At 60.9% G+C, this 12,307-nt stretch overlaps 1 protein-coding gene across 1 annotated transcript; it reads left to right on the top strand.

Annotated features, from left to right (window-relative positions):
- The first annotated feature begins 2,380 nt into the window (after positions 1 to 2,380).
- On the top strand, positions 2,381 to 11,337 carry B3GNT3 (UDP-GlcNAc:betaGal beta-1,3-N-acetylglucosaminyltransferase 3). The gene is made up of 3 exons (XM_004595797.2): positions 2,381 to 2,586; positions 8,485 to 9,115; positions 10,726 to 11,337. Exons 2-3 carry the CDS (start codon positions 8,537 to 8,539, stop codon positions 11,275 to 11,277), a joined length of 1,131 nt encoding a protein of 376 aa, XP_004595854.2. The 5' UTR covers positions 2,381 to 2,586; positions 8,485 to 8,536; the 3' UTR covers positions 11,278 to 11,337.
- Positions 11,338 to 12,307: the final 970 nt, after the last annotated feature.

Raw genomic sequence — 12,307 nt, 5'->3', positions numbered from 1 at the left:
GGGACACAGGAAGGGGAGAGAGCAGTGGGCCTTGGTTGCTCCAAGGTACCAGGTGTTCTTGGCTCGTGATAAGCCTCTGGTGCGCAGACATCAGCTCCTTCAAGCCACCGGCTGTAAGGGGTGCCTGTCCCCTCCCCTGCACCCCGGCCAGCTCATGGGCCATCCACAGCAGGGGTCACATGCTTCCAAGGGCACCCACAAAGGGCGAAGGCAGATACCTCGTGTGTGCAGGGGTGGGATAAGGGGTGGTCCAGGATCCCAAGGGGAAGGTATGTGGGGACCCTGAGCTGCTCAGCCCACATCTGTGCGGGCCCCAGGGTCGGGAAGCAGGATCTTACCCTCCCTCTGCCCAGCCTGCCCTGTTCTCCCAAGACGGAGGGAGCAGGACTGGCTCGGGGGCCTTGGGTGATGATGAATGGAAATGCTACAGGTGGGAGAGATGCCAGAGAGGACAGCAAAGCTCCCTGTGCACATTGGTGCCATGACGACAGCTGCAGCGGCTGCACCTGACCACCACCACGCATGCGCAGGCTTGGGCACCTCAGCTACTCAGCCTGGCTCTCATAGTGCGCGATTTGCTCAAGCCCAGAATCTTCATTTATTTATTTGCATTGAAAAGGCAGATTTACAGAGAGGAGAGACAGAAAGATCTTCCATCTGCTGGTTCACTCCCCAAGCAGCCGCAACAGCCGGAGATGAGCTGATCGGAAGCCAGGAGCTTCTTCAAGGTCTCCCACGCGGGTGCAGGGTCCCAATGCACGCAGCTGGGATACCGGCGTTTGCAGGTGGAGGATTAGCTGACTGAACCATTATGCTGACCCCAATTCAGTGTTGCACTTGCTCTGGGGGAGGAGTGCTTGTACACCATGGCAGAGAACCAGGACAGCGTGCCATGCTGTGGTATGTGCCCCTGACCTTGGCAGCCAACGGTGTGTGTGTGCTCAGGTGGCAGGGGCTGGGGCAGGGTGGCTCAGGCGCCCAGGCCCTTGGCTGGCCCAGCACCACTCCCTGCCCTGTTCCTCTCCTGGCCTGCTGCCCAGGGGGATAGCGTCTTTTGGCACCAGCTTCTCTCCATGCTGCCCTCTTGGGTTCCTGCCAATCTGATAACCGGCCAGAAGTGGCACCTCCTGGCCCCTTTCATTGCCTTGCTTGGGTCACAAACGAGGTTCAACTCCTTTTAAAACTGCAAAAGCCGTTTTGTTCTGCTCTGCAGGTGTGTCCATCCTACGCGCCAAGGCCAGGCGTGGCATGCACTTGGGGAGCTCGGCCCATCTCCGGAGCGAGAGCTCCTTACCCCTTATGTTGGGAGGGGGCGGTGAGAAACCCATGGGGTCCCCAAACCTTAGTCCATTTGGTTGGCACGGAGTGATCATTTCGAGTGGCCTCATTTTAATAAAAATTGAGTGTGTGGGGGGGGAGTCTGGCTTGATAGCTCAATTGGCTAATCCGCCACCTCCAAGTACCCCAGCATCCCATATGGGCACCGGTTCTAGTCCCAGCTGTTCCACTTCCCATCCAGCTCCCTGCCTGTGGCCTGGGAAAGCAGTGGAGGACGGCCCAAAGCCTTGGGACCCTGCACCCGCGTGGGAGACCCGGGAGAGGCTCCTGGCTCCTGGCTTCGGATCGGCTCAGCTCTGGCTATTGTGGCCACTTGGGGAGTGAATCAGCAAATGAAACATCTTTCTCTCTGTCTCCTTCTCTCTGTGTATATCTGCCTTTCTGATAAAAATAAATATTTTTTGAAAAGGTGAGTTGAAACTTGCATAACAAATTTGCTTCTTTTTTAAAAATTTGTTTACTGTTTTTATTTTGATGTTTGAACTTCTGTCCATTGGCTGGTTTTGTTCCTGAATGCCTTCCACAACCACAGCTGGACCAGGTTAAAACCAGGAGCCGGCAGCTGCAGCGGGGTCTCCCGCTCGGGTGGGCAGAGGTGGGAGCACCTGAGCCGTCCCCGGCCGCCTCCCAGGTGGTATGCCTGGGTGGGAGCACGGGGGACCTCAGTCCAGCCCCTTCGCGGCCCCTGGCAGCCTGGCTCAGAGGGCTGGCCACTCGGGCGCGCCCCAGGGCTCACTTCCTCCCCCGCCGGGAAACTTGGAAGATCAGGGCGCCTGTCTGCGAGACAGGAAGGGGTGGGGTATGCGGGATGGCGTGGATACCTGCCCTGTCCTGTCCGCCTGCCCCCCCATCCCGGGGCCTCCCTAAGAGAAGGCCTCCGTCAGCTGGGGTTGGGGTGGGGACCCCAGGAGTCGGTGGGTCCCCTGCACTGCCCCTGGCTCCCTCCTGCATGGACCGCACACGGACGTCCTTGCTGGGCCGGGGCCAGCCGCCAGGGGGTGCGGTGTCCAGCGCGAGGTGGACCGGGCTGGACCGGGCTGGACAGGGGCTGGACAGGGGCTGGACCAGGCTGGGGCGCGGCCTGCAGGCTGGGGGCGGAACCGGGGCGGGGCCGGCGGGGCCACTTCGCCTTGGCCACCGGGAAACTCGGACGCAGGAAGGAGCGAGGCTGCTGAGGGCGGAGGCCCGCGGGCGGCTGGGGGCACGCTGCTGCGGCTGCGAGAGGCAGGACCGTCTTCTGGGGAGGGGGTGAGTGCTGGGGGGAGGGGGTCCCCCACTCCCTAGAGGGTGGAGACGGAGGGAAGCAGGCGTGGATGCGCGCGCGCGCCAACTGAACCCCACAACTCCAGGATGCGCCCCGGAGGCGGATGGAGGCGGATGGCGCTGGTGTTGGGGGGAGGAGGGGTTCCCCATCTCCTCCGCCGCTGGCTGGTCCCTGCCGGTCGCAGGGGGAGCCCCCGTTCTAGGGCGCCAGAGCCCTGACCCCACTACCCATACCCCACCACCCCAGCCCAGCAGCTTCCTCTGCCAGCAGGTGGTCTCCGGCTGTACCTCACTTTCTCCTCCTCCCCACGGTGGTTTTGGGGGGTTTGAATCAAGATGGGGTGCGTTTCTAGCCCATGGCGGGGGTGGGGGGAGTCTCGTGTGAGTGCTGTTCAGGGCTGGTGCCTCAGTTTCCCTACGTGGCCGAGAAAGCCCTGGCATGGCAGAGGAAGAAGTAAGCCGAATCAGGGAGCGTTTGGGCGCGGTGCGGGGGGAGCGGGCAGCCAGCCGGCGGCACCCCCAGGGTCCCGGGTCCTTCAGCGTGGGTGAAAGCCACCTGCTCCTGTGGCCTCCCAATTTCCGGGCTGCTCTATTGGTTTATCGTTTCCCCTTTGCACTTGCTTCAACGTGGAAGCTCTGCTTTCTACACCGCCCCCTCCCCCAGGCAGTGCCACTCTGGGGGTTCCAGCAGGTGTAGGTGGCAAGGAACGCAGGAGGGGGGTCGTGCCTTCTTTCCCTCCTTTCCCAGCAGCCCTGGGAACCCCGTCCCCACCTGGGGAGCTGAGCTGATGAGCGGCGGCTGCAGGTGCAGGTGCGGCCCCCACCTGGCCGGGCCGTGTTTGCCCAGCCTGACACCTCTCTCCCTGCCCTGCCTTCCTGCCTGTGGTGTGCTCAGCGGGTTCTGGGAAGCGCCGAGCAGGGGTGGGGGCAGAGCCTCTGGAGGAATCTAGCCGAGCCAGCTGCTTGGTAGCCAGGCTGGGGCACTGGAGACCCTGGGGCTGGACTGTCAGCCCAGGAGGGGCCGGAGGAGGACTCTTCCCCTCCTGCCAGGGGCCCAGCAGCAGCAGGACCAGGGAGGTGGCCTGAGACAGGCAGGATGTGCAAGGCAGCCTCTCTCTTCCTGGGGGAGGCTTGCCTTCCTTGCCTTGGTTTTAAGTAATGGGGACTCATGATATCACAACCTACTCCTCCCACCCCCTCGCCCCGCAAGCTCCCCACCCCGTCCCGTGCCGTAGCTTCCCCTTGTGTTGTAACTATTCCAGGGAGCTCGACCCTGGAGGGCAGGAGCGGTGGAAGTGGGGTAGCAGACAGCAGGGCATGGCCTGCCTCAGTTTCCCCCTCTGGGACTGTTGTGGTTCCGCTGGCTGGTGCATCCTGGCTTGGACCTGCTCCAGGGAGGGGAGGGTGAACACGCGCCATTGTGAGTCATGATGAGAGCACCCCAGACACCAGGCCACGGGGTGCTGGCGCCCCTCCCCCTTCACCCCAGTGCCAGGCCTGGGCGGAAGCTGACCTTCAAAAGCAACTCTCACACACAGAGATTGTTTTTACTATTGATTGATTTAGGTAGTTTCTGTTTGTGCAGTTAACGTCTCTCCCACAGGTGCTATCTTTACTGGGTATTCCTGCCTTGCCCATCTGTAAAAAAAAAAAAAAAGAATAAATGAAAGCAGCAGATGCTTGTCCCTGGGAAATGGAGCAGCCCAGGCTGGTGCCCACGGGTGAGGGGACCACCCCCAGGGCTGGCAGGGTCACGCCTCAGACCCCCAACCCCGCCCAGGAGTCCTCTGCAGCTTTGATGGGCAGCTCTGTGTGAGAACCACCCGGGCTTGCATGCAGGTGGGAAGAAAGGAGGGGGGCCCTGACATCATCCCATTTTGGGGGAGTCCTGTGCTCCCCACAACCCAGAGCTGCTTCATGGTGGGGTCAGGGCTGCTCAGGAGTGGTAGGAGGCATGTCCGGCCTGAGGCCACGCCCCACAGGGCTGGCACCTGCTACATCCCTCCCCAACCCCCCCCCCCCGCTTCTCTAAGTTCACAAAAGCAAACAGAAGGCCTGGTTGGCGACCTAGGGGTTAAAGTCCTCGCCTTGAACATGCCAGCATCCCACGCGGGCACCGGTTCTAATCTTGGTGACCTCACTTCCCATCCAGCCCCTGCCTGTGGCCTGGGAAAGCAGTCTACCACGCCGAGTGTGACCATGAATTGTTATGGCCTTGGGGAGGTTTTAGTAGCTTGTTCATTGCGGGAGGGGTGGACACCGTGGTGCTACAAGCTAAGCCACCATTTGAAGTGCCTCTGGTAGGGAACTAGATCAGAAACGGAGCTGCTAGGACTCGAACCCTGCATTCCTGTGTGGGATGTGGACAGAGAAGTGCCGGAAAGACAGCCGGGCATCTCAGACGGAGGCAGCGGCAGGTGCCAAGGCCCCCGAGGCCACGCTGGGCCTTGGCGTTTGAGGAGCAGAGGCGGGGAGGGGTGGGGGACAATGGAGGTTGAGATGACGCGACACGTGTCACCATCACACCTCGCCAGCGACAGGAAGCAGTTGTCCACACCAGGACATCGCCTCCTGGCCCGTGCACAGGACAAACAGCCCTGGGCAAAGTAGCCTGGGCTGCCTCCTTCCCCCAGGGTCAGCCTGACTGGCATTGACCCAGGACCCCCTGGGAGTGGGGCACACACTGGGCAGGGCTCAACCTCGAACCCCACCTCTCCATCTTCATTATCCCGCCGGGCTAAAGCCCAGCACCTCCCTCCAGCTTTCCCATGGAGAGGCTTGGCACCCCTGGATAAGCCCACTGTGCCTCGCTCCCCAGCCTCCTACCGGGGTCTACACCTTGTCCCATGTGGACAGGGAGTTTATCCAGAGCATCAAAGGCTCAGATGGCACCCCTGCTCACAGACCCTCCGTGGCTCCTAGGCACCCCTGCTACCTCAGGAGTGAGTGCCGTGTGAGCCAAGGCCCCATGGGTATGCATCAAACCCAATCACGGCCGTACCCCAAACCTCAACCTCATGGCCATGCCCCTTAAACCACTTCCATCTCCGTCTGTGGTGGCACACCCCCATGGATATCAGCTACAGCCACCCCTGTGCCATCACCCCAAGCACACCCGTAGCTGCAGCCCCCTACCTCGGCACCCCCACTTCCCGGCTTGGGGGCTCCCCGCACTCCCTCCCACGGCTCTGCCCATTTTTCCAGCACTGGGACTGCCTCCTTCCTTCTGTCACATCTGCTCATCTCTGCGGATGGGTCCTGTGCACACAGCAGACGCTCATAGCACGCTGGCGAGCCCCCGGGAGAGAGTGCGGGCTTGTGCAGGTCCCCGGCATGGCCCTTTGTACCCTCCTGGGGTGGGTCAGCTTGTGCGGGTCCCCCCCCCAGTGGCCCTTTGTACCCTCCTGGGGTGGGTCAGGCTTGTGTGGGCCCCCCAGGTAGACCTTTGTGCCCTCCTGGGGTGGGTCAGCTTGTGCGGGTCCCCCGAGTAGACCTTTGTGCCCTCCTGGGGTGGGTCAGCTTGTGCGGGTCCCCCGAGTAGACCTTTGTACCCTCCTGGGGTAGGTCAGCTTGTGCGGGTCCCTCGAGTAGACCTTTGTGCCCTCCTGGAGTGAACCAGCTTGTGCCACACTGGTTGGTGAGGGACTTCCTTGTGACAGATTCTGGAAGTTTCTGAGGCCAGGGGAGGCAGGCCAGTGTAAGGCAGGCACAGACCCTGCCGTCAGCGTTGTAATCTTTGTTTTATATACGTGAAGATTTTATTGAAGAGACAGAAAGAACTTGAATTGCTTGTTCACTCCCCAAACGGTCACAAAGGTTGGAGTTGAGCTGAGCTGAAGCCAGGAGCTGCTTCTGGGTCTCCCACGCGGGTGCAGGGTCCCAAGGCTTTGGGCCGTCCTCCACTGCTGTCCCAGGCCACAGGCAGGGAGCTGGGTGGGAAGCGGGGCTGCTGGGACGTAAATCAGCACCGCTATGGGATCCCAGCACTTCAGGCAGTGTCTTAACCCACAGAGCAGCCCAACCCACCCCTTTGATTCCAGTGTCACTCAAAGCAGAGCCTGGATTACCGTGAGTGAGGGCAGGGTCTCTGGGCCAGCCCCCCGGGTGAACCCCAGAGGTCTGGACTTGACTTGAACCCTGACCTGACCTGACCTGCCCCGCCCCACCCCGCCCCGCCCCACCCCGCTGGCTGTTCCTGAAACAAGTTCTTTCCCACTGTGGCACTGTCAACTCACTTTCCCACCTGGCCGGATCTCCCCAGGACACTCACACACACAGCCCTCTCTCCTCACCCCTTCCCCTCCCCTCTCCCTGTGCCCCTTCCCCTCTCCCTACGCCCCTTCCCCTCTCCCTACACCCCTTCCCCTCCCCTCACCCCTCCCCTCACCCCTCCCCTCTCTCCTCATCCCTTCCCCTCTCCCTACATCCCTTCCCCTCTCCCTACAGCCCTTCCCCTCTCTCCACACCCCTTCCTCTCCTCTTCGCCCCTCCTCCCCTCTGCACCTTTCACTGTCATTCAGAGGAAGGTAATTTAATCTCAGCTCAAATGTCACCTGGTCACCACACCCACCTGCTGGAGTGTGAAATCCAGATTAGCCAGTGACCCCTGCCGCTGATAAACCCTTCTCTGTTTCTATGCTGATGAGGGGACCAGGGCTGGCCAGGCCCCAGGAGGGGCGCTCCCAGCTGAGGATACACACACATCCTCTCTCTTCTGTTTCTTTTTCTCCTTAGTTCCTCAATCCTGTTGTTTGTTTAGCCACGGCTCCTCCTCTGCCTGTTTTGTGTATGGGGCTCCTGGTGACAGCTGCCTGGTCCCCAGCTTTCCAGGAGGCGTCCGGCACACAGCCACGGCACACGGCTGATTGGTCACCAAAAGCCAACATGCCACACTCGTGGACGATGGAACCCCAGCCTTCTGTCCCCCTTTTCATCCACCCGGGTCATCTTACCATGTGTCATGCGCTGTGCTGGGGACCTGTGGATAAAGGGCAGAGCAAGATCTGGTGGTGTGGGATTAAGGTCTGGTGAGGGGCCAAGTGTCCAGCAGCTAGCCAGGAGTGTCGGGGAAGGGGGTCTGGCTCCCCCAACTCCAACTGCAGCGTGCAGGTCCCAGTGGAGACAGCAGGCTGTCCCCTGCCTGGCTCCCACCGTGGAAACCTCAGGGACTCTGGCATTTGTTTTGTAGGGAGTGTTGGCTGCCATGGGAAGCCCTGCCTGGAGTCTAGCCTAGGGTATTCATGCTGTACCAGGATTTCCACTTCAGAGCTCTGAAGCCCAGCACCCAGGACATGGGGGCTGTCCAGGGATTCCCGGGTCCCTGCCTGCATGGGGTCAGATGGGGATGGACCACTCAAAGGAGAATGAGCCAGAGAGCTAGTTTTCGTGTGCGTGTGTGTTTAAGATTTATTTATTTTTATTGGAAAGTCATATTTACAGAGAAAAGGAGAGACAGAGAGGAAGATCTTGCACCTGCTGGCTCACCCCCCAAGTGGCCGCAGCAGCTGAGCTGAGCTGATCTGAAGCCAGGAGCCTCTTCTGGGTCTCCCACGCAGGTGCAGGGTCCCAAGGCTTTGGGCCGTCCACTGCTTTCCCAGGCCACAGGCAGGGAGCTGGGTGGGAAGTGGAGCTGCCAGGATACAAACCAGCACCCATATGGGATGCTAGCACATGTAAGCGAGGACTTTAGCCACAATGCTACTGCGCCAGGACCTTGTGAGGGACAAATGGGAGTTTTCCGAGATGGTTCTGTCTGATCTATTCACAGGGGCCCCAGGGTTAGCAAGTTGAAGGCAAAAGACCAAGGACATTTTTCCTTAACTGTCAAATGCAGGTCTGGAGTCCACACTGATTGGGTGCTCATTCTTTCCGCCCCCACTGCAGGAGCAGTTCCAAGGATCCCCTGAGCCAGGCCGACGTGGCAAGGGGGTGGGGAATGAGGTGTTCCCGGCCCCTGCGGCCCGACTGGGGCCTGGTGCTGGTCGTACTGGGCTGCAGCAGCCTCCTGGTGCTGCTGAGCCTGCACAGCAAGCAGTCCACCTGCCCAGCCGCCGAGAAGCCCTCCGCATGGGAGGCCTGGCGCTCAGCACCAGCCACCACCCGGCCTCAGCCCCGGCCTGTCCCACCGTGTCCTGCCAACACGTCCATGACCACGCACCCAGACTGGGCGTCGCAGCCGGCGCAAGTGCGGAACTTCCTCCTGTACCGCCATTGTCGTACTTTCCGGCTGCTGCAGGACGCACCGGCCCGCAAGTGCGCACAGCCTGTCTTCCTGCTGCTGGCCATCAAGTCCTCGCCTGGCAACTACGAGCGCCGGGAGCTGGTGCGCCGCACGTGGGGGCGCGAGCGGCGTGTGCGGGGCGCCCAGCTGCGCCGCCTCTTCCTTGTGGGCACCGCCGCCAGCCCGCACGAGGCCCACAAGGTGAACAGGCTGCTGGCCCTGGAGGCGGAGACCCACGGCGACATCCTGCAGTGGGACTTCCATGACACGTTCTTCAACCTCACGCTCAAGCAGGTGCGCGGGAGGGGGCAGGGAAGGGAGAGAAGAGGCGAGGTACCCCGTGCATAACCTTCAGGGGACACCCCTGGTCACCCCCTCTACCCCCCTCCTTGCTCAAAAACATCCCAGGAGTTCTTTTCTCCTCCTCTGCCGCTGTCCCTCGTTTTTCTCATCTGTGAAATGGGTAGAAATTTGCCACAGCTGGCTCTTGCTCTAAACATTGGGTTTTCTCTATTTTTTTTTTCTAAAAAAAGATTTCTTTATTTATATTTGAAAGGCAGAGCTACAGGGCAAAAAGAAGAGACAGATCTTACATCCAATGGTTCACCCCCCCCCCAAGTGGCTGCAATACCTGGGAGCTGGGCCAATCCAAAGCCAGGAGCCAGGAGCCAGGAGCCTCTCCCAGGTCTCCCACGTGGGTGCAGGGTCCCAAGGCTTTGGGCCATCCTCCACTGCTTTCCCAGGCCACAGGCAGGGAGCTGGGTGGGAAGTGGAGCAGCTGGGACAGGAACCGATGTCCATATGGGATGCTGGTGTCTTTGCCTGCTATGCCATGGGGCCAGTCCCAGAGTGGTCATTTTTTGATCCCATAATGCATCCAAGACACAGACAGGGCCTACAGCAGCTGGACTTGGGTTAGGGGCCCCCGCTCCACCCAGGTTTCCCACGTAGGCAGTGTGAACTCAAGCACCATTACTGCCGCGTGCCGCCTCAGCGGGATGTGCAGAGGCAGGGAGCTGGAGGCCACAGCCGGGCCGGACATTCTGATGCGTGAAGCAGCGGAACTAAGTGCTAGCCAAGCCCTGCCAGGTGAAGTGGTTTATGGCAGGCTGGCCCAGTGCCTGACATCCAGCTCGCCTTGGCAATGACAGGGCTCCACCTTGGCACGGCACGGTTTTCCTTCTGTTCCGCCTAGGAGGGTGGGGTGCGGCCTGGCTTCCAGCCCCACTGCCTTCCTCATGCCCAAAATAGATGTTGGTATACTCAATCAAGACCATAAAAAAAAAAGGTTTAGAATTTAGACAGCCTTAGAGCGAGACCAACCCCAACCTCCTGTCTGCTGGTTCCTTCCTCAAATGCCTGCCACAGCTAGGACAGGGCGAGGCCCCAGGAGCCAGGAGTTCCAGCTGGGTCTCCCCTGTGGGCAGCGCGGACTCAGGCACTCTATCGGTCACCGGCTGCCTCCTGGGGTGTATGCATGAGCAGGGAGCTGGAGCCAGAACTGGTATGGCGTTACCACATCCAGTGTGGAATGCCGGCGTTGCTGGTCACTGCTTTACCCACTAAGCCACAGCTTGGGGCCCCCTGCCCACCCAGCCACGGGAGAGAAGCAGGTGGAACTCCTGGCTTTGGATTGGCTCAGCTCCGACTGTCGGGGCCATGTGAGGAGTGAACCAGTGAATGGAAAATCTCGATGTTAATTCTGACTTTCAAATTAATGAATACACCGTTTAAAAAATGTTGGGAACTGAGCCGCACAGTGAGGCCACTGGTCACCCAGGCAATCTTTGCCCCCCATCCCGGAGCGTAGCCTCGTCCGGCTGGTGGAGCGGGGAGCGTGTGCTATGGCGGGGACCCGCAGCCCTCACGCAGGGGCACCCTGCTCGCTCCTCTGCCCCGCGCAGGTGCTGTTCCTGGAATGGCAGAGCAGCAGGTGCACCAACGCCAGCTTCGTGCTCAACGGCGACGATGACGTGTTTGCGCACACCGACAACATGGTGGCCTACCTGCAGAGCCAGCAGCCCGACCATCATCTCTTCGTGGGTCACCTCATCCAGAACGTGGGCCCCATCCGCGCATCCTGGAGCAAATACTACATCCCGAAGCTCGTCATGGCCGGGGACCGCTACCCGCCCTACTGCGGCGGCGGCGGCTTCCTGCTGTCCCGCTTCACCGCCGCCGCCCTGCGCCGCGCCGCGCCCACCCTGGAGCTCTTCCCCATCGACGACGTCTTCCTGGGCATGTGCCTGGAGCGCGAGGGCCTCAAGCCGGCGGCGCACAGCGGCGTGCGCACCGGCGGCCTGCGAGCGCCCTCGGCCAGACTGTCCTCCTTCGACCCCTGCTTCTACCGCGAGCTGCTGCTGGTACATCGCTTCCTGCCCTATGAGCTGCTGCTCATGTGGGAGGCGCTCAACCGGCCCGACCTGGTCTGCGGCCGGCGCACGCAGGTCTACTGACCCGTCCTGCCACACCTGCCTGGCATGCCCAGCTGTTCCTGCTGGGCACAGGGAACAGGCAATGGTGGTAGAAACATCTGCCTCTTCTCCAACCCGCCCCCCGCCCATGGGGTGAGGCAAAGCTCAGACCTGCTACTTCGGACCCCCCCATAGAGGGACTCTATGGGGGGGTGAGCTCCTATGTATACCTCAAGGCCCACTCTTGAAAACCCACTTGGTCGTCTCAGGCTGGAAGAGGGGTGTGTGTGAGGGGAGGAAGTGTCCGTCTCCCTTCGTCGCTGGCTGGGACTCAAGAGATTTTTTTTCCCAGCCTTTGTTTCGCCCTAGCCCCACCCCCACACACAAGCAGTGGACAGCGCCTTGCTGTGGCCAGATGGGGGAGGACTGAGGGAACAGCTGCTGTTGTAGTTTGCGCATCATGGGGCCAAGGACTTAAGTACAGCCAGGAGCCAGCGGTCCCTTTAACGTGGATGGGGGTGCTGCTGGGGGGAGTTCCTGGTAGGACGTGGTCCCTGGCCATGGGCACGCACACCCCCCATGCTCAGAGAAGCAGGGGTGCGGGCAGTACCCACGTGGTGGGGGGGGCAGTGTGTGTGTGTGACAGGGCGGGCAGGGCTCCCAGTCATGGGCAGGCAGGTGTCACGGGCAGGCAGGTGTCATGGGCAGGGCAGGAAGTGCCAGGGTGTGTGTGTGTGTGTGTGTGTGTGTGTGTGTGTGTATACGCATGTGTGGGAAAGCAAACACTCAGGGAATAAAGCGTATTTTGTGAAGACCTGGGCTTGCGTTTTCCAGGGAGCAGGCTGTTAAAATTTCAGGCTCCGCAACCAGCTAGAAACAGAAAAAGCTCAGGGGGGTGAGGCAGGGCCTAGCTACGCCCCGTTACACGTGGGTCCATACTCCTCACCACACACACACACACATACACACTACAAAGTTGATTTGAAATATGCAAGTCAGTGCTGCCACCTGCTGGTGCACTGCCCCACAGGCCTATGGCAGCTGCCGGGAACTGGGGAGCTCCTTTGGGGCC

The sequence above is a fragment of the Ochotona princeps genome, chromosome 33 (genome assembly GCF_030435755.1).
Source record: "Ochotona princeps isolate mOchPri1 chromosome 33, mOchPri1.hap1, whole genome shotgun sequence".
NCBI classification, from domain to species: Eukaryota; Metazoa; Chordata; class Mammalia; order Lagomorpha; family Ochotonidae; genus Ochotona; species Ochotona princeps.
The sequence above is the reverse complement of the archived record's forward strand: the minus strand, read 5'-3'. Positions and strand labels throughout refer to the sequence as shown.

Coding starts and splice junctions, on each gene's coding strand:
- B3GNT3 (XM_004595797.2), top strand. CDS start 8,537: ATGAGGTGTTCCCGGCCCCTGCGGCCCGACTGGGGCCTGGTGCTGGTC. Junction 9,116..10,725: donor TCAACCTCACGCTCAAGCAG/GTGCGCGGGAGG, acceptor TGCCCCGCGCAG/GTGCTGTTCCTGGAATGGCA.